This window comes from Gymnodraco acuticeps, unplaced genomic scaffold (genome assembly GCF_902827175.1).
Source record: "Gymnodraco acuticeps unplaced genomic scaffold, fGymAcu1.1, whole genome shotgun sequence".
NCBI classification, from domain to species: domain Eukaryota; kingdom Metazoa; phylum Chordata; class Actinopteri; order Perciformes; family Bathydraconidae; genus Gymnodraco; species Gymnodraco acuticeps.
The window spans coordinates 66,579-87,973 of NW_022990403.1; the positions used below are offsets into that span (position 1 = coordinate 66,579).

General features: G+C 41.9%; 2 protein-coding genes across 2 annotated transcripts; one reads left to right on the forward strand and one right to left on the reverse strand.

Moving 5' to 3' along the window:
• The first annotated feature begins 3,469 nt into the window (after window positions 1-3,469).
• Window positions 3,470-6,150, forward strand: LOC117551815 (tripartite motif-containing protein 16-like). Its single transcript, XM_034224871.1, has one exon. It carries the CDS (start codon window positions 3,627-3,629, stop codon window positions 5,292-5,294), a length of 1,668 nt encoding a protein of 555 aa, XP_034080762.1. The 5' UTR covers window positions 3,470-3,626; the 3' UTR covers window positions 5,295-6,150.
• A 3,159-nt stretch (window positions 6,151-9,309) lies between these two features.
• On the reverse strand, window positions 9,310-20,928 carry mlf2 (myeloid leukemia factor 2). The gene is made up of 8 exons (XM_034224867.1): window positions 20,592-20,928; window positions 18,031-18,142; window positions 17,649-17,684; window positions 16,850-16,924; window positions 16,620-16,748; window positions 14,848-15,007; window positions 12,914-13,151; window positions 9,310-9,867 (listed from the first exon to the last, which is right to left on the reverse strand). Exons 1-7 carry the CDS (start codon window positions 20,633-20,635, stop codon window positions 12,916-12,918), a joined length of 792 nt encoding a protein of 263 aa, XP_034080758.1. The 5' UTR covers window positions 20,636-20,928; the 3' UTR covers window positions 9,310-9,867; window positions 12,914-12,915.
• Between the last annotated feature and the right edge of the window lie 467 nt (window positions 20,929-21,395).

Here is a 21,395-nt window from a genome sequence, read left to right on the forward strand (position 1 = left end):
GATAAGGATAGACGATAGGAGCTGATTTTTTTGACTAATCGACAGCAACCTATAACTGAGTTTTCCTCCTGAAACAAAGCACAGTGTTCATCATCACTCAGTCTGACCCATCCCTCACTAAAACATATTTTTACGCATAGCAAATACAAATTTACTGTAGTTGTTTATACCTTTTCAACTTTTCTTTGAAATATTAAGCTTCATCACTATTTGTCCTACTCTTCCAGTTTAACATTTCACTTTCAAGCTTTCAACAAAGTCAGTGCATTTGAGCTGTAGCCATTTTGATTCAAATCATTTCACTTTTCTGCATTTCTCCACTAAGTTCAGCAGTTTGTAGCTAAAAGCAGCTACAGTTTTAAAAATGTTAAAAGTGGTGTAAAATAAAACAACTCAAAGAATTTGAGCAAAGGTCAAGCCTTTCCTTTCTTTTAATGACTTTGAGAAAGTAATACATTGTTTTATATCCACTAAACTGGATTACTGCAACGCTCTGTACATTTGAGTAAGCCAGGCTTCCCTGTCTCGTCTATCTGGTCCAGAATGCTGCTGCACGCCTCCTTACAAGGACAGGCAGCGTGAACATATTACGCCTGTACTCCGGGGCGGTTCTAGGGGGGACAGGGGGGGCCAGTGCCCCCCTAACACTGACCTCTGACCCCCCTGTGGCCCCCCTAACAATGAAAAAAAAAAGTTTTTTAAAAATGTATATTTTCTGGTACTCGGTTTCCCAAAAACCGCAGGATTTTGTTGCTGTAATGTGAGATTGTGCAGACACCCTTATGTAAAGTAGAGATGTAACTGTTCATTGTCTTTATTTTTATATAAATATGGTGTTAGTGCAAACATTTCACTATAACTTAAGCTGAAGCTAACAGTAATAACTATAAGATCTATCTGAAATAAATAAGTGTACTGAAACAAATACCAATAACTGTATTGCATTGCTTTCTTATGCGCAATTACTTCATACTGTCTAGTTCTCTTTTTCGTCCTGCATTTATTGTGCCCCCCTCAGAAAATAACTGCCCCCCCCCCCCCCCCCCCCCCCAGTCAAATTGGTCTAGAACCGCCACTGCCTGTACTCGCCTCTTTACATTGGCTACCAGTCAGTTTTAGAACACAATTTAAAATGTTACTATTTGCACACAAAGCCCTAAACGCTTTAGCCCCCCCACCGTACCTGGCAGATCTTTTAAAACCATACACACCCACACGGTCACTGAGGTCGGGTGACAGACTCCTTCTGGTCGTCCCTAAGTCGAGGTTGAAGCAGCGAGGAGACGGAGCCTTTGCTGTTGCAGCTCCAAAAGTATGGAACTAATTGCCCCTCCAGGTTAGACTTGCTCCAACTCTGCCTGTTTTTAAATCTCATTTAAAAACCCACTTGTTTTCCCTGGCATTTACAGACCAGGTGACACTGTGCTTTTACATTTGGGTTTTGTATTGTTTTTACGTCATGTAGGAGAGTTTCTCAGTCTGTGGCTTCTGGTCTGGTTTCATCGTCTCGTGTTTTAATTTGTTTCATGTCCTGTCTGTTCTTTATGTATTTATGTTATGTTTTTATACAGTTGTTGATGTACAGCACTTTGTTCAACTCTGTTGATTTTAAATGTGCTGAAATAAAGTGGATTGGATAATGATCAACGACAATTATAGGGAAATATAAAATAAAACTGATGATATAACAAAAAACGTGATTAATCTGTGTTTGACGACCAATTGACACGAGGATGTTAAAAAGTGGTAACATTTTGAAAATAAAAGTCATAATAAACAACATTTAAGTAAAAATACAGTGAATTCAAAATTATGATTAAATAAATAATTAAATCTTAATAATAGAAATAGGTAGAATAAAGGAAGTAAAGTAAAAATAACGATAACATTATGACCAATTATCACATTTAAAACAATGATATAGCACCTTTTAGAGCTCCTACTTCAAAGGGTTTGACAAACAATTGATAAAAATGTGAAAATAAAATGGATTAAAACAATAAAAAAAAGTGATTAAAAAATACAATGAAATGGAAAATAAAGATGATAGAGTTATAAAGTACATAATAACCAGACCGCAATGATGTATTTTATTTCAAATCAGATTACGTTCATTACATTACATTACATTACATTGCATTTAGCTGACGCTTTTGTCCAAAGCGACTTACAATAAGTACATTCGACCAGGAAGACACAACCTTGAAGAAAACAGAATCATATAAGTATATCAGGTTTCATAGAGCCAAACATTTCAAGTGCTACTCAACTGGCTTTAGGTAATCCAGTCCTTTATTGGTATAAAAGTGCTTCGTTAATCGTTCTAACGCTCGAAGTGGAGTCGAAAGAGATGAGTTTTCAGTTTGCACGTTCAGACCCTCACAGATCCTCTGTCAGAAAGCAGCACGGCCAAAACACTTCACTTAGTCTCTTTGGATCACTTGCTGTCTCCTCTGGGTTCTGGTTCTGGTTCTGGGGTGCAGAACTGGAACGTGAGGAAAACAGGGACCCCGGTGAGGGCGGTGCTTAGACGCACCTTTAGGGTGGGGGCTGCTGTGGAGAAAGTGTGAGGAAACTCTGGAGGGGGGAGGCAGAGGCGTCCACATGTGGAAGGACGTTCAGGAGGTCAGCGCTCTGAGAAACGTCCACAAACAGAGCTATGTGTGCTTGGTCTTCAGGGAGGAGAGGGAGGGGGTCTGTGGAGGTCTGAGGGTCCTCTGAGAGGAGAGGAGGGAAGGAGATGATGAGGGGAGGAGGTGAGAAAGGGAGTGAGGAAGGAGGTTCAGTCTCCTGGATCACGTTAGGTAGGGGTGTCTCTGTGATGGGGTCCTGTGGGGGGGGGGGGGTCCTGGGAAGGGGACACAGCGGGGGACGTCTCCTCGGAGGAACTCACCTCGATGGACTCTAAGGAATCTGAGGTTTCTTCTTCTCCATTGAGACACATCTGCTGGAGGGTAAAAGAAAAGATTTAAAAGAAGGTTTCAACCACAAATCATCATTTTGGTGTCAATTAAAGAGGACGTATAGTTTTCAGGTTCATATTTAGTGTCAATGCCCCCCCCCCCCCACACACACACACACACACACACACACACACACACACACACACACACACACACACACACACACACACACACACACACACACACACACACACACACACAATACTACTACTACTACTTACTGTAAAAAACGACTTACTGTACATTCAACTATTAAATCAATCAGCTATTTCAGGACATTGAGGCTATACATTTACAGTGGAGGAGACAAGTTTTAACCCCCTTCAGATTTTGTAAGTTTCCTAACTTATTTTACAACTAAAATCTCTTTTCAAATGAAGAGCAGGTTGTAACCGAGGCTCTGTGTAGGTCAGAGTCTGAGCGTTGTTTGATAAGCCCTCTCTCTTCTTCCTGCTCTCAGACACAGCCAGCTCCACTCTGTATTTCCTGGTTCCTCCCCTTCAGATCCACACTGAGAAGGAGGGGTTAACCAACATGTGGGTAAAGTACAAGAGCTGATAGGCCACATTCACCGCCCACACACATGCTGTTCAGATAACCTGTCACACTAGTTTCAGCTCTCAGGAAGTGAAACTCACACACTCGCTGCTACTGAGAGGTGAAATGGCGCAGAAAGGAGTTCAGCTGGAGCGGGAAACCTTCTCTTGTTCCATCTGTCTGGATCTACTGAAGGATCCGGTGACCACTTCCTGTGGACACAGCTACTGCATGAAGTGTATTACAGGCTTCTGGGACGGAGAGGATGAGAAGAAGATCCACAGCTGCCCTCAGTGCAGGCAGAGCTTCACACCGAGGCCTGTGCTGCTGAAAAACACCATGTTAGCAGTTTTAGTGGAGGAGCTGAAGAAGACTGGACTCCCAGCTGCTCCTGCTGATCTCTGCTATGCTGGAGCTGAAGATGTGGCCTGTGATGTCTGCACTGGGAGGAAACTGAGAGCCTGTAAGTCCTGCCTTGTGTGTTTGGCCTCTTATTGTGACAAACACCTCCAGCTTCATAATGAATTACATGTCTTGAAAAAACACAAGCTGGTGGAGCCCTCCAAGAAGCTCCAGGAGAACATCTGCTCTCGTCACGACGAGGTGAAGAAGCTGTTCTGCCGCACTGATCAGCAGTGTATCTGTTATCTCTGCTCTGTGGACGAACACAAAGGCCACGACACGGTGTCAGCTGCAGCAGAGAGGACTGAGAGGCAGAGAGAGCTGGAGGGGAGTCGACTAAACATCCAGCAGAGAATCCAGGACGGAGAGAAGGAGGTGAAGCTGCTTCAGCAGGAGGTGCAGGCCGTCAACGGCTCTGCTGATAAAGCAGTGGAGGACAGTGAGAAGACGTTCACTGAGCTGATCCGTCTCATGGAGAAGAGAAGCTCTGATGTGAAGCAGCAGGTCAGATCCCAGCAGAAGAGAGAAGTGAGTCGAGTCAGAGAGCTCCAGGAGAAGCTGGAGCAGGAGATCTCTGAGCTGAAGAGGAGAGACGCTGAGCTGAAGCTGCTGTCTCACACAGAGGATCACAACCAGTTTCTGCTCAGCTACCCCTCACTGCCAGCCCTCAGTGAAGCTACACACTCCTCCAGCATCAACATCCGTCCTCTGAGCTACTTTGAGGACGTGACGGCGGCCCTGTCAGCAGTCAGAGACAAACTACAGGACGTCCTGAGAGAGGAATGGACAAACGTCTCACCGACTGAAGTGGATGTTTTACTGTCAGCAGCAGAGCCCACCACCAGAGCTGGGTTCTTAACATATTCACAGGAGATCACTCTGGATCCAAACACAGCACACAAGAAGCTGTTATTATCTGAGGGGGGCAGAAAAGCAACATTCATGGGACAACAGTCTTATTCTAGTCACCCAGACAGATTCACTGAATGGTCTCAGGTCCTGAGTAGAGAGAGTCTGAGTGGACGTTGTTACTGGGAGGTGGAGTGGAGAGGGGGAGCAGTTCATGTAGCAGTCGCATACAAGAATATCAGCAGAGCAGGGGGGCAGTATGAATGTGGATTTGGATACAATGAAAAATCTTGGTCCTTAGATTGTTTCAAAAACAGTTATTCATTTTGTTACAACGGTATCGACACTCCCGTCTCAGGTCCTTCGTCCTCCAGAGTAGGAGTGTACCTGGATCACAGAGCAGGTATTCTGTCCTTCTACAGCGTCTCTGAAACCATGACTCTCCTCCACAGAGTGCAGACCACGTTCACTCAGCCGCTACATGCTGGAGTTCGGCTTCATTATAAATATAGAAACACTGCTGAGTTCTGTAAACTCAAATAGCCTGAAGTCGTTGGAGGAACTCTTCTACTTCTTAAACTCACCGTGTGTCCATCAGAGCTGATTGTCCATGTCTTCACTGCAGAGATCAGCTGTCAATCAAACATGATGGGCGGGGCTTCAACATCTTCTCACGAGTTGTTCTGTAGATGTTGGACTTTCTTCCGGCTCCTTCCTGTGTCTGTGTAGCCATGGAGGCTGTCACTGCTCAGGAGGATCCTTGTTCACCTGAACTGATGTGTAAACTCTGCTCTAAATATGTGTTGGATATTTCTTTTGATTCATGTTGTTGTTTCTCTTGTAGTGTACGAGTCTTCAGAGAGAAAGCAGCACAGCTTCTTTTATTCTACACATTTTATTCTGGCCACTTTCTAAAACAATATTTATAATCACATGTATTATTTTGACAGATTAAATGTTATTGTTGCCCAAATTAACTAAATCATGAGTTCCCAGATGGTTATAACACTTATTTCCTCATTAAATGTTTATTTAAAATGATATTACTTACTGTCATGATCATAATCAATAAGGACATTATTCATTATTCTCCTGTAAATAGCTTAGAGTCTTTGCTCGGGAAATACATTGTTATTGTTTTGCAGACTAATTGTTGTTGTTGTTGTTGCTGTCGAAATAGAAAGTGGGTACTCTGATGTTTTATAGAACATAACTTATCATGATAATAATCAATAAGGAAATCATGTCTGATTCTGTTTGAAACAGCTGAGATGAAACACATTCATGGTGGATAAAGAGAAACTGATCATGAAATCATTGAACAGACTTTTCTGATGGGATGTGTGATCAAATTAAATGTTTGGATCATTAATAAAGGTTTGTCTTTCAAAAACAAAAACAGGATGAACTTCTTGTATTATGTCCAAGGTGCCATACGAAGCTGAGGGAGAACATGTGGAAGTGATCTGAGACTAATGAAGCTCAGCACACGTTCAACCAGGAAGACCGTCTTTACTCATTCATTTACTATTTCCATGTTACTACTCTCTCTCCTCTCAATACGTGATCAGGGGCGTCATTCCCCAGCTTAACCAATCACTTCGCCCGATTCTCACAAGGCTATCATAGCACTCCGCTGACCCTTTTAAATCTGCTCTCCCCTCTGACAGCTGTTATTTCAGGTGACTCGACGCAACCCTCCTCCACCCCTTTTCACCTCCTGTCCCTCTGAATCCAGGGTCAAGCTAAGCCCCTCCCCTTCAGACCGACCCCAACTATCCATTCACCACCACCAGGGTCAAGCTAAGCCACTCCCCTTCAGACCGAACCCAACTATCCATTCACCACCACCAGGGTCAAGCTAAGCCACTCCCCTTCCGACCGACCCCAACTATCCATTCACCACCACCAGGGTCAAGCTAAGCCACTCCCCTTCAGACCGACCCCAACTATCCATTCACCACCACCAGGGTCAAGCTAAGCCACTCCCCTTCAGACCGACCCCAACTATCCATTCACCACCACCAGGGTCAAGTTAAGCCACTCCCCTTCAGACCGACCCCAACTATCCATTCACCACCACCAGGGTCAAGCTAAGCCACTCCCCTTCAGACCGACCCCAACTATCCATTCACCACCACCAGGGTCTAGCTAAGCCACTCCCCTTCAGACCGACCCCAACTATCCATTCACCACCACCAGGGTCTAGCTAAGCCACTCCCCTTCAGACCGACCCCAACCATCCATTCACCACCACCAGGGTCAAGCTCTCTCCTGATTGAATAATTGAGTTTCCTCCTGAAACAAAGCACAGTGTTCATCATCACTGAAACCGTGCCGCGCCACACTAAGCTCATGGGTGCGCCGTATCTTCGGCTCAGTTGAGGCCCCCTCCGCAAGATGAGGCCCCACGCAGTCTGCATGATCGGCAGGGAGGGACGGCCCTGCTTATTAGCTGGCCCTAACATGTAAAGTTATACAAGCATTTTGTACCAGTGCTTTTCACAAGTAGACTCTTGCAGGCCAGAGTAGCTGGAGTGAGTCAACAACAACAAGACATATCTGAGAAGAGATCAGGACGAACAGAAAGAGGGAAAGGAAAAGAGAGTTCACTGAAGAGACCAGGAGGGTCAGAGCAGGAGGAAGCCAGAAGGAGATGAAGAGACCAGGAGCAGGCACGAAACATACTACCAATATAAATACATTGCTTCTAAAAATCGTTCTCTGTCAGAATACTGAAATCTGTATTTTTTAAATCTTTTTTCCTTCTACTTTGTTATTATTTACATGAAATGTGACACGAAAAAAATTGGGAAATCGTGTTGGTGAACACAATTCAATAGATTAATTGTGTGACTATAACACGAAATGCCGTGAGACTGTGTTGTGTGATCTGTAATTTACGTGGATTTAATAAACTACCGCATAGTTTAGCAAATAAAGTGATCGATCTCCCAGCTAGTGCTGTCTGCGTAACAGGACAGTCCGTTAAACGCTATCGATTCAAACGGCAGCGTTTTATTAATATTTAGTTTCAAGCTCTCGTCTTTAGTAAAAACAAAACTAGTGGAAGGGGAAACACTCCCAGGGGAAGCTGATCCACCCTCAGGTGGTGGGACAGCTCGCTCCCTCTCTGCAGCTGTGTGAGCCGCGGTCTGTGTGAACGTCGCTCCGCAGTTTAATGCAGGGCCGTAGCTGCGTTTTTAACGGGCCTAAAATGATATTTAAAATGATTCACTTTTAATTAATGAACTGCTTGTTTCGTTGCTTGAGAATCTTGTGGACATAGTGTATGTTTGTTTCTACAAGTACAGTTTTAGGGACACAAAAGTTAGGGGGGCAGCTGGGGGAAAGGCTCTACAGTGGAGGGGGGGGGGGGGCAGCTGCCCCCCCCCCCCGGTAATAGGTGACCTTTAAACATTGTGTTCCTGACTCAAGGCTTGTCATTTGTTGCCGAGTGTACATGTGCACATCAGCTAACAAAATGCAAGATGACATGTGTGCAAATATTGTCCCAGCAAACTGTTAACATGCACATTTAATTTGCTGCCAAATCCAGGGAGAGCTGTTATGACAGCAGAGAAATGTCATAACAGGCTGAAAGGTAACTTGGAAACAAACATCTGTATCCTTCAGATGTGGAAATACAGGCAGAACATTTCAGATCAAAGAGAGCATGAGGAGGATACATCTAAGAGAAGACAGATGCACAAAACGAGCTGCCGTGTCTGAAGAGTTTAGAGATCTAATGACGAGGATGAAAGAAGACAGGAAGTAGACAGGTGACGAGACGCTGGAGGGAGCACGCATGTTTAAAAATAGATATGGTTGTAATTAAAGATACAGCGTGCAGGCAGGGAGATGGGAGAAAGTGATTTGTCAAAACAGAAGCTGTTCATTGGCTGCTCCACTTGAGAGCTCCATCTGGAGGTCACATGACCTGCAAACACGATGCACAGGGAAGAGGAAGCATGGATACATGTACATGCCGTGCTATAATGCTTTTTGGGGTTTTTCCTTTCCTGTAGTGTTATATAGGTTTCAGTGCATGTAAATGGTCTGCAAAGGCTAAAATCCCTGTAATGTAATGCCTGAAATGCCTCCATTGGACTCAGTTTACTTCCGTAACATAATGACCTCACTTTGTAACACTTGCGCTTCTATTGTCTACTCTGACACATTGTACGTGATAGGCTAAGGGGCAGGACATCTCTAAGCGGTTGAACAATCACAACAGAGCCGGCCAGCTAACCAATCAGAGCAGACTGGGCTCTGGTTTCAGACAGAGGGTGAAAAGAGGTGCTGCAGCACAGGCAGTATGAGAAAAGCTTTTTGACCATTAAAGCATGGAGACATGTGACAGTAGAGACACTAAATACAAATATGAACCTAAACATTTGCATAATAGGGCCCCTTTAAAGTAAAACACGGCAGCAAAATGACACATTTACACACAGAGGAAAACCAATTAGCCTGTACACACACAAACCAAAAAAAGGACATATTTAGTTGAATATATATATATTGCTTTTAAGCTGTACGTTGAAGAGTATTACGATTCAGTTTTAGAAAACATTCCATCATTTATTATTCAAGACATCCAATCTCAAACACAAGCACAACAGAGACACATTTTGTAATTATCTAACAATGTTTAATGACCTTTTTATTTAGTTAGATTAATTAGTTAACAGTATACAATTCAATTCACTGACACACTAGTGTCTTCACAAACATAAAATGGACTGTACAGCAGATGTACTGTATACTGTTGCACTTTAGTGCAGTGGGCAAAAACACATGTCAAGTTTTGAGAATGAGTATATATAAAGTGTAGTTATACCCATGTTTGTACAAGGGTGTGTGTGTGTGTGTGTGTGTGTGTGTGTGTAGAGTGTAACAGTGGAGGAGGAGTTAATGTAACTATCAAGCATGTGGGGTTTGGTTGTGTGTGTGTATGTGTGTGTGTGTATGTTGTTCATGAATAGACAGTCCAGTCATATCAAACATTTACGACGGGCAGTTGTGACGATCATCACCGTCCGTCTTCAGCGTTTCACAGCATCGGGGGAAATCTTCCCTCAACTCCTTTCATCTGAGCGACCAAGTGGGAAACCTGCAGAGAGCGAGGACCAAACACAGAGATTAGCGCCACAAATAACGGAGGGGAAAACCCAACAGATCATTTATTGAACAATTCAGGATCTCTCAAAAGGAATACTTCACCCAGAAATGACGTGTGAATGTGTGCATCAATTACTCACTACGTGTTTTGAAGTTTCCTTACAGGAGTTTTAGATTTTAATTTCGACTCCTTGAGTGAGACTATGGAACAGTGTGAATGTGGAGCTAAAGCGATGTCCAGACATTAACCAGTTCAAGAGGAAATACAGAGAAATTATGTTCTCGAGGTACAGGGATAGGGAAGGTGTTTGACTATGTGTATATGTGTGAGTATGTAGGTGTGTACATGTGCATATATATATATGTGTGTGTATGTACATGTGTGTATATGCATATATGTCAATCCACAGGTAAAGCAGATTAATAATAATAATAATAATAATAACAATACAAATTAATAATAATGATAATTATTGCAGATTATAAATAAATCATTTAGGGACAAGGGGGTGAGATTAAATGAATTATACTTCTCACTCCTTTTCGAACACTAGATGTGGGACTGTTTATGTTGCTAATGCTGTTGTTGTAAATGTCATTTTTTTGTTTGTGTTGTAATTATTTATTTTACTTGATCGAAATAAAATGTATCAATCAATCAAATGAAGGATGCAAAAATTGTACAAAGTTCTTTATGGGAAGATGTGGGGGCCTGGTTTATCAAAACTATATCAAAACTTCCATTTGCAAACTCTCCCAATTGGATGAGTAATAGATAAATAAATGCTCATTGTGGGGGTGTAGTATTTCATTCAAAGGGGGCACATTATGCTTTTTGGGAGTTTCCCTTTCCTGTAGTGTGTTAAAAAGGTTTGTGTGCATGTAAAGGCAAACATCCCTGTGTTTCTCTCCCACCGTGACATCACTATGTAACTCTCGTGCTTCTTTTGTTAGCAGTGTTGTGGTTGTTTGTTCAGGAGTTGTAATATCTGTATCATGGGTCCAGGTGTCCTCCTTGAGTCAAAAGTTCTGATATTGGGCTTTACAAATAGAACTGAATCTCTTGTTTGACTTTTATTGCATTGCATCTGAATAAAGTACTTTAATCTTCTCTCCGCAGCAATTTGTCCTCGAGTCATTTTTTTTCTAACTTGTTTTAGGGAGGCAAAAAGAAAACCTGACGCAGCACAGCTTTCTGTTTGAGGCGCAAGCTTATATATACAAGCTTATATACTTATATACAAGCTTATATTGTGTAATATTACAACGGAACTATTCAAACTACAGCTGATACTGGAGCTTAAAAGCCTAATTTGACATTGATACTTGTCACATTACATTACATTGCATTTAGCTGACGCTTTTATCCAAAGCGACTTACAATAAGTACATTCGACCAGGAAGACACAAACTTGAAGAAAACAGAATCATATAAGTACATCAGGTTTCATAGAGCCAAACATTTCAAGTGCTACTCAACTGGCTTTAGGTAAGCCAGTCCTTTATTAGTATATAAGTGCTTTGTTAATAGTTCTATCGCTCGAAGTGGAGTCGAAAGAGATGAGTTTTCAGTCTGCGCCGGAAGATGTGCAAGCTATCTGCCATCCTGATGTCAATGGGGAGCTCATTCCACCATCCTGGAGCCAGGATAGCAAACCCACGTCACGTGCACTAATGCACATTTCTCAAAGTTATTGAAGTGACTGTTGTTTTGTATATATTGATTGTTGTGCTTCTATTTACGTCTAAATGTGTGGATATGTATAAATGTGTCTGTTGATTGTGTATATATATTTTTTTATACATATTTCTATATATATATTTGTATTTTTGTATTTGGGGAAACAGTATTTTGATCTCTCCGTCTGTACACACAAACTGAAAGATTGACAATAAAGTTGACTTTGACTTTAGTTAGAAGACTTCCCTCAATGTGCTTGATTAAGAATTGTGACCAAGACTGTAATGAGCAGGACATTTCACATCAAATAGAAATTGGTAAGTGCTCAAAATGTAAATATATGTTTCTGTATGTTTCCAGCAAAACAACTAGATATTATGAGCGAACATTAGCAACACATAGCCATTCGAACGTATCAGAATATTTTAAATGTTAGTGAGTTCAGCTAAATTAGAGCCAGAAAACATCACAAGGACAGATACAGGAAAACAGTCCTGCCCACTGCGATAACTGTGCAACAAATCACCTCTGACCCGAAGAGAACCCTCTGACCCGAAGAGGACCCTCTGACCCGAAGAGGACCCTCTGACCCGAAGAGGACCCTCTGACCCGAAGAGGAAGAACCCTCTGACCCGAAGAGGAAGAACCCTCTGACCCGAAGAGGAAGAACCCTCTGACCCGAAGAGGAAGAACCCTCTGACCCGAAGAGGAAGAACCCTCTGACCCGAAGAGGAAGAACCCTCTGACCCGAAGAGGAAGAACCCTCTGACCCGAAGAGAACCCTCTGATAACTGGACTTTAACTCCCACTGCACATTTTACATTTATATTCAATTGAATATTGAATAATCCCTTTCTTGCACAATTAATGTATATATAATGTCCTGCATTATATTTGCTACTGGAAATTTGTATTTCCACATGTATATTTTTTTACTTTTTAGTGCCATTTTATTTCAGAAATATTTTGGACTGTTTATTTCTCTTATGTATATTTCCTTGTTTTTTATGCTGCTGCAACGCAAACATTTCCCAAATTGATCAATAAAGTACTAATCTACCTATCCATCCATCCATCTATCTATCTCTCCGTCTATCTCTCTCTCTCTCTCTCTATCCGTCTATCTCTCTCTCTCTCTCTCTATCCGTCTATCTCTCTCTCTCTCTCTCTCTCTCTCTCTATCTGTCTCTATCTCTCTATCTCTCTCTCTCTCTCTCTATCCGTCTATCTCTCTCTCTCTCTCTCTCTCTATCTGTCTCTATCTCTCTCTCTCTCTCTCTATCCGTCTATTTCTCGCTCTCTCTAAACCATCTGGACTGATTTAAGGCCTTTAAATCAGAATAGTGAATCCCCTCACCTTCACCAGTCGTAGCGCGGGCGGCTCTGAGGCTGACGGTGTCTGGGCGACTCGTGTCTGGGCGACTCGTGCCGGGCTCCGGGGGGGGTCGGGGGGCTGGGGGGGGCCGCGGGGGCCGGGAGGGCCAGCTGCTGACCGCCCCCCCGTCGATCTCGGCCGTACTCCAGCGCCCGGGCGGTCGGGGGGACGTACCTCCCCGCCTCCCTCCTCCACTCCTCGTCAAACGCTCCAGCATCAGCTAAAGGAGGGGAGGAAAGGATAGGAATTGAAGGCAAGGCAAGTGTATTCAATAGCACCTTGATATGCTTATACTGTACAATATGATGCAGTACTCTACCAGTCAAAAGTATTCAAAAGTAGCTTAAAAACAAGATACAAGTACTGTACTTAAGCTTTGAGATACTTTTTATGTACCGGATTATTTCCATTTCAGTTGTTGTAGTTTATACTTTATTCTGACAGTGCAGTGTGAGATACACACATCTGAAATGTTTCAATCTCATTGCTCACTTTTTAGCAGAAATAGTTTTCTATGACCTCACTTTCTTTCTACTTTCTTTGTTAACTTATCCCCTTTGGAAAATTATAATCTGACCCCGTGGTACCCTTTTAGTTTTCGCCGAAACTATTCCTCTTTTTTTTTTAAATGCACATTAGTTAAGTTTACCTTGTCTTTCTATGACATGTATTTACCTTGTGTGAATCCTATCTTTCATTCTGACACTGTTGCTGCCATAAACGCCTGAGTTTCCCCGAGGGGATGAATAAAGTTCCATCTTATCTTATCTTAACGTCAGGGTCACGGTCAGGGGTTCACAACCTTTTCTATCTTTGAGTAAACCGACGACCCCTGACTAAGTACCATATTGTATGGATATATTTCAAAAACAATACACACTATGGCTGGAGAATATATGTATTTATAAAACGGACAAGTCAAATCAAGCAATCTGATTGGTTCTTAGCCGTGATATAATGAGCGTATATCACGGGTAGAATTGTAGTTACTTTTCACAGCAAGTCAGTATCCCTCCGCGCCTGAGAAAAGCTACAACCGTTACATTACGTCCGTTACGAAACTAACTAACTAACAAAGCTTAAGATGGAAACATGTAAGGGATAATGTGCGGCAAGGACTTATTGACCGTTGTTAAGGGCGCTCAAATCTGCAGAAAGAAGTCCGGTCGATTTAACTGTATACAGTTGAGCTGAAAATGTTTGCTTTTCAAACTGGGACAAGAAAACAGCGGGGCCGAACCACGCCCCTTAACTGTGATATAATGGCCATATACCACAGCCTGTCGTGAGCTATTGCTTAAATATATCATTGATATTGTCATATGACACGATACCGTCTTAGACTTTAAATATCGATAAATCAAATAAGCATCGTGTTTTCCTGGTTTTAAAGTCAGAAGTACAATAAAGTGTTAAAATGTTCTGATCCTTTAGTTATTTGCCTTTACGTCATTAAGTCATTAAATTCACATAACAGAGGATTATTTATCAGAATTCTCATTGTGTGAATATTTTGTAAAAGCACCAACGGTCCTGCCAATATCGATATCGATGTACTTGGTCAAAAATATCGACATATATGATGTTATTCAAGTCGCCCAGCCTTATCAACTGTTAAACTGAAGAATTGAGCCAAACAATGACCCTAATAACTGCATGGACTTCAGGTAGAACGAGTGATTTGGATGAAGCTGTTCACAGAAATGATATAGGCTGTATGCTTTCATCAAGTTATATTACGGTCCTTAAACTCAAGGAGGCTTTTCGTGACACTTTGTCGTCCCCCAGGTTAAAACCCAGTGGTCCGTGTAATCTGACAACATTACTTTTGTTTCTCGTTAACCCAGACGATTTATTAGGGACGAGTGCACGCCTCTCTCCTGAACATCGAGCATCTTTCTGGCCCGTTGACTCACTCTCATCGAGGTTAATGAAGTCATTTCTGTCCTCGCGGTCTCCGGTGCGGCGGTTTCGTGAACGCTCCATTACGTGTCCACGCTCCCCGATGTGGTGTCCGATGGCGAGGCGTTCCAGGCCGCTCTCGCTGTCCCTCATCGACTGCCGCGTCTCACGGATCTGAAGACAAAAGTGATGACAAGTCACTTTAGCAAAACAAGCAGCAGCTGTGAACTCTCAATGAACTCGGGCTGAAATGTTTGTATGACAACGATGATGTTTATACTGTACATGATCGACTTATTGTCACTACAATGAATGCCGTTTCATGTGTTAATGAGGTCAGAAAGCCACAGTCCTGTCAGCACAAATGAAGCATGAACATCCAGTCACACTTAAAGAGGTTAATCAGGTCTACTTTGTAGCGTTTTGATGTTAAAGAGCTCCTATCAGGCTCTTTCTGGGTTTCCCCTTTCCTGTAGTGGGTGAGTGGGTGTAGTGGGTGGTTTCCTGGGTGAGTTTTTGTGCATGTAATGGTCACAAAAGCTCAAATCCTTGTGCCTGAAACCCCTCCACCAGACTCCTTTATTTACTTCAGTATCATACTGACATCAAAACGTAACACTTGCACTTCTATTGGCTCCAACACAATGTACGTGACAGGCAGTATGAGACAAATAAAGAGCTTTTTGAACATTAAAGCATGGAGACATGTCCCAGTAGAGACACTAAGTACAAATATCAACCTGAAAATGAGCAGAATAAGTATTTTTTAAGTTGCTGGGGTGCCAGTCAATTTAAATAGTTAGAGTCTGGTCAAACCCTACAAAGGGTATAAGTATTAAAAAGCCAGGGCAAATGGCACAACGCTTTTAAATTTGCCACATAAACCATGTTAAATCCACACTCTTCAACAAATCACAAACCCTTAATGCAACATAATAATATTTCTAAAGTTAGTTAAATAGTGACAGTGTGATTAAATGAAGCCGTCCCATCCAGAAAAATAATAAGTATACACTGCAATAACTCCTTCCAGATGTTCCCAATACCCACTGGAACAAGTCCACTATGGAACCAAAGTCAATCATTCACAGTACTTTCAGTTTAGTCCAAACACACATAGCGCCTCTTAGTGAAAAATCTGCCAATGTATTTGCCGATCTTTAATGAAATAGAGTTCAGTCAGTGTAGTCAGGTCAAGAAGGAAGGCTTTGGCACCAATCAGCGCTCCCTCCCTATATGTATTGTGAACTTTTGAAAGAACATCCGGCAGTGGCTCAGTCAGTAGGGGCTTGGACTGTGAGCTGTAAGGTCGCCGGTTCAAGTGCCCGACCAGACCTATTATATGGAGTGTGGACTTCTACTTGGAGAGGTCCCAGTTCACCTCCTGCCCTTGAGCAAGGCACCGGACATCCCCCTTCCCCCCTCACTCCCTGGGCGCTGTACAATAGCTGCCCACTGCCCCTAGTACTAGACTCCTGGTGCTAGGATGGGTTAAAAGCAGAGAACACATGTCACCGTGTGCTCTGCATGCGAGACCATTCAAGAGGGGTTCATCCAAATTCTATTCTAACAACCATCTGTTTGCAACTTATATCAATATTCCAATGACTTGTATATATACTATTCTGCACTATTTCTACTATATTCTGTATCTGTGTTATTGTGTTGCACTGTTGGGGGAGGCTGTGACCTCAGATTTTCATTGTCATATCTACACTGTAGCTAGTATGCACACATCAAATAAAAGCCTTGAATGGAAAAGTATTTAACCATCAGATGTCCTCACCCCTCCTGGTCCTGTTCTCGTCGCACTCGTCTGCTGATAAACTTCAGGAGGCCCCGCGTCTGAAGAGGAGTAGGAGATCATCGTCGAAGAGGAATACGTCTGACAGTTCGATGAGCCGGACATTCTTTCCTGCGAGAAGAACATAAATGGAGTGGCGTTCAGACACAGCTTTCATTCATGAGGGTCATTACCGTGTGTTTATTTGGAAACTGCTACACAGGACTACTCACCACGTTTCCCATCATGTCTCCCATCATGCCAAACATATCCATGAACCCTCCTCCTCCTCCTCCTCCACCACCACCCTGCAAAAATTAAACTTTATTAAATGATCAACTGACGTCAAGTATTAACACAGTGTTGGAAAGGACAGCTTTTATTGTCAGTTTAGTGCAGCGATGGTCATTCTTATAAGCCTCTCAACTTTCTTTTTAGAGCAAGAAGAAGCATGAAACACTTAAGTTTTAGGACAGCCATTTGCAAACTGTGATCTTGGGTTATGGTGATGATACATTTGTTTTAATGCAATCTCTGAGTGGGTGTTTATTCTGTGTGTGATCATGGACACAGCTTGACTAACATGCAGTTATGGGCTTTATTTAAGCACTTAAGAAATGTCTTAAGAAAGATCCTTTAATGACCAATAGATAAATCAATAAGATAAGTGTGTGATGGAATTTACGTTTTTCTTTGGAAAAAGAAACAAGTCCTGTTTCTTTTGTCCTTATTCTGTTGGTAAGGTGAAAAAGACAAGCACAGATTCAAGTAAATATGGTGTCTTTTCCCACCACATTGCCCTTATAGTGTTTAAGTGTAAACCCAACTTAATTGAAATGTAACATGGACCATGAGATTTAAAACTAGAATACATGGAGACGGCTTTTCACACAATGCTGTGATTTCACATGAAGATCAGTAAACTCTTTGACACCGGGTGAAGTCACTTAATTGTACATGTGTCATCTGTACAATTACATTTAAACTATATGTTTCAAGTTTTTCAAAGAGCTCAAAGAAGAAGCTATTTACCATTCCCATCATGCCGAAGGGGGTCATGGCACCAGCCTGAAAGAAAATGTACAATGAGATTAAAAAGGTACCAACAGGATGGGTCGTTTAATGTCAGTTTTCATACAACACACGCAGCTCAAAGTGCTTTACAAAATGACACATCACACGTTAAAACAAACAAGAAATTCCCCTCAGATTATTTGTTAAGAACTTAAAAAAGGTACATATAGGTACAACAGAAATACAAATAAAAAGACCTATAAAATAAATAAAACAATATGAAAGCAGGTAAATAATAAAGACTAAAAGGACATTTAAAGTGGGGGGTTGATAATACAAAGCTAATCTAAACAGATGTGTGTTTAAACATATATAGTGGCTCAACATGGCGGAGAGTTACCTGTCTGCGTGGGGCGCGGGGGGGTTGTATCGCGGGGGTGAGAGCAAAGGGATCCATGCCGAAGGGTCCGAACATCATCCTCATCTGCTGCCTGTGAGCAGCAAATGGATCCCTGCAAGACATCAGATTACACTTTAACTTATTGGTTTGTTAAGACTCAAGACAAGGGGGAGTAGACTCACAGTACAGTGCGAGTGCAGGATGAACGTTGGATAATAAAAATGAAGGGTAATATGTTGGGGATCACGAGGGCCCAGGAGTTCAACAAATCAGATTTTGAAATCCCATTTTTTGTGATCCAGGATCAGACAACTCGGACAGATTTAGTCCCAGTATTTCAAAGCCGTTCGGGATAGGATCACCCTGATCCAGATGCAGGCTTTTCAAGATGACTCGATCCTGAATATCGGTGCTGTAATCCTACCGATCTCCATCTAGTGGATATGAAAAAGAATACAAGGAAGACAAGAGACCACATTGCAGAGACATCCACTGTCCGCATTTACTTTTGAAAGGTGATGGACTTTTTTTTTGTTGAAGATATTTTTCCTTTAATCTAAATTACATTTGTGATTGGCAGTCTTTGTTGTGATACTTTTATGAGCATAAACATTTATGTCATCAACATTTGGTTGAAAGCAAAATAGGCCGCCACAAACGTGAGCAAAAAATAAAATGTATTTGCCATGAAGGCTAAACATTGTGTATTATTTCAGTTAACAAACTTTGCCATCTTATTTATATTGGAACATATTTTTAAATAAATTGTACAGTTCATTTTGCTCTGATAATCCTGGAAAGCCAGCCCTCTGGTGGGATCAGGATAATCCCGTTTCTTGGGATCAAACTGATGCCAATCCTGTGTTGTCGGTTTGAACTACCCGTTTTCAAGATTTGGTCCAGATTAAAGCTTGGATTGGATTTCCTGATCTGATATCAAAGTGATCCTAATCCTGTGTTTTGGTTTTGAACTCCCCAAAATCCAAATCTGATCCGATAGGGATTAAAAGTGTTGAACTCCTGGGCCCAGGATATCAACATGTTCCCATAGGGTTTCAATCCTAAAACCATCTTTTTGGAACTTGTTGAGTTTGGGGTAAAACAAATGGTCTGGTAATGGAAACATCTTTATCTTTCAAAGGTGAAGTAAAGTGTCAAAAAAAAGGATGGGTGCCCAAGTTTCAGATTTGTATCAAAACTAGCGTTGCCATGTTGTCAAAGCATGCTTACTGTATACTACCGGTTTGACTTGAGTTTATGTATAACGTGTTAAAGGGTGAACTGAACCTCCTCGAGTAAAGAACCACGTTTCAGTTCCCACAGTGTGAGTAATGAGCCAAGCATTAATGTTGCAGGTTCCTTTCCAGCCAATTAACTAGTCACTTAAGGTTACATTTAAATCAAGCTTTTTCAGAGCATGGAAGGAGCCGTACAACAGAGTCACTTACCCAATTGACAGAAAGAGGACAGACAACTATGTTGATTTTTCCCATACGCAAAATCATTTCTGTTACCACCTTCTCTTATGAGACGATTTGAGGCTTATCTTTTGTCACAGATGACCATGGACTGAAGATCTTTGGACTATTGCTCAGGCAAATACACTTGAAGCATAGGCAGTCAAACATTATAACAGGAATTATAAATAACGGATCTTAAATTGTAATCATTGACTTCACAATAACGGCATTGTTTCAGAACCTGCCTGGCTGTTGTTTTGAGATTATAACAGTGCTTTTGATGACTTTGTGACAGGCTGACAGTAGGGGATCACAGAACCCCCCAAAAGGCCCACCATAGTTTCAGTAGCATTGCATTATTCAAAACTAATGATGAAGCGTGTGTGTGCTGGTGCATGAAGTCTATAATGACATCCACAGTTCCACATTTACTCAACCCTTTCAAATCAGTTTCCTATGAATGCAGATGTGTTATGCTGGGAAGAAAAGGGATTGTCAGCACTTTTCAGTTTCATGCATTTGTCAAATGTAGTGGAAAACTCCTCATGCAACGTTATGTAAAAGGTACTCTGTTACCTGCACCATTACATCAATCAGAATCAGGTGTATTGCCAAGTAGGTATACACACAGAGGAACTGGCCTTGGTGTATCCATAAACACAGTTAAAGAAGACAAAAGGCCAAACAAATAAAAACAATTCAACTGGATACTATATCTAAGTACACATAATACAATAAAATGCAGTATTATTATGGAGAATGGAAAGCTTTGCTGATACTAAGAGAGGTAGCTTGTGTACAAATTAGTACAAGCAATGCCACCTGCTATCAATTAGCTTAATCCCAAGTTATGAAAGTCGTGATAATCGCACATTTGAGCAGTTGGTGATTATTTTCCTCTGCTTTTGGGCTTTGACAGCTTTTTTGTTATTGTCTATCCAACATGGTGGACCACTGTAGGCCCCCACAGCTGGAGAAACGTTAGGGTACCTGCTTAAGACACAGTGAAAAAACACCACCTAGCATGTGCATTTCGTCCCTCTTGCAAACCACATAGTGATACAAGTGTCTACACAACATACACATAATGTCCACACTTACATCATGTAGGGGTCGTCATCAACGTCATTCAAGTACCGAAACATGCTGGGTGGTTTAACTCAGCTGGCTGATGCTATGCTAGCCAGCTAGCTAGGTAAACAGTCGTGTTTTTCAAGGATGAGACAGAATGACGGCCGCTAACTGCCAACAGGCTGAAATGAAGCTCCTTTTATCAACCCCTTCCCCAGAAACACTCAATCCCAGCGGCTGTTTATCAAAGCGAGAGGCGGCCCAGAGTCCCAGAAGATAGTAAATTCCAGAAACCTGGACCAAACATGAAAACGGAAGTCAGTCCTCTGACAAAGAGAAGCTACACTGCTATAAAGTTAGCATCAGAGCTAATGACAGGGACTTCCGGTAGCTTTACCTTTCAAAATAAACTACTTCCCTAGAGGCCTTTATTACATCATTTCATTATTTAGATTTTGGAATACTGTAAGCCAAGATATGATACAAAATGTCAAGTCAAATGATGTACACTTCATACATCTTTATATGCACACTCCTTGGACAATTTTGAACATTTCTCCACCAAACTAGCACTTCTAATAACTGCACACCTCTTTAATTTTAGAACAGATTTTTATTCAGATTTATGCTTTGAAGAAGCCCTATTTTTCCTTTGATCCAAATACAAAAATAAAGACAAGTTACACTGCTGCCAAGTTTGCATCAGAGCTAATGCCAGGGACTTCCGGTAGCTTTGCCTTTCAAAATAAACTACTTCCCCAGAGGCTTTTCTGGTAATTTTTTTTTTTTTTGACTGACAAGACAGTCAGACAGACACACAGAAAGACAGACAGG

Bases quoted from the DNA above. Each gene is read 5' to 3' on its own strand.
- LOC117551815 (XM_034224871.1), top strand. From the start codon at position 3,627: ATGGCGCAGAAAGGAGTTCAGCTGGAGCGGGAAACCTTCTCTTGTTCC.
- mlf2 (XM_034224867.1), bottom strand. From the start codon at position 20,635: ATGTTTCGGTACTTGAATGACGTTGATGACGACCCCTACATGAT. The intron at 18,143-20,591 runs GTAAGTGTGGAC...GATGTCTTGCAG, and splicing joins GATGACGACCCCTACATGAT to GGATCCATTTGCTGCTCACA. The intron at 17,685-18,030 runs GTAACTCTCCGC...ATTTTCTTTCAG, and splicing joins CCCGCGCCCCACGCAGACAG to GCTGGTGCCATGACCCCCTT.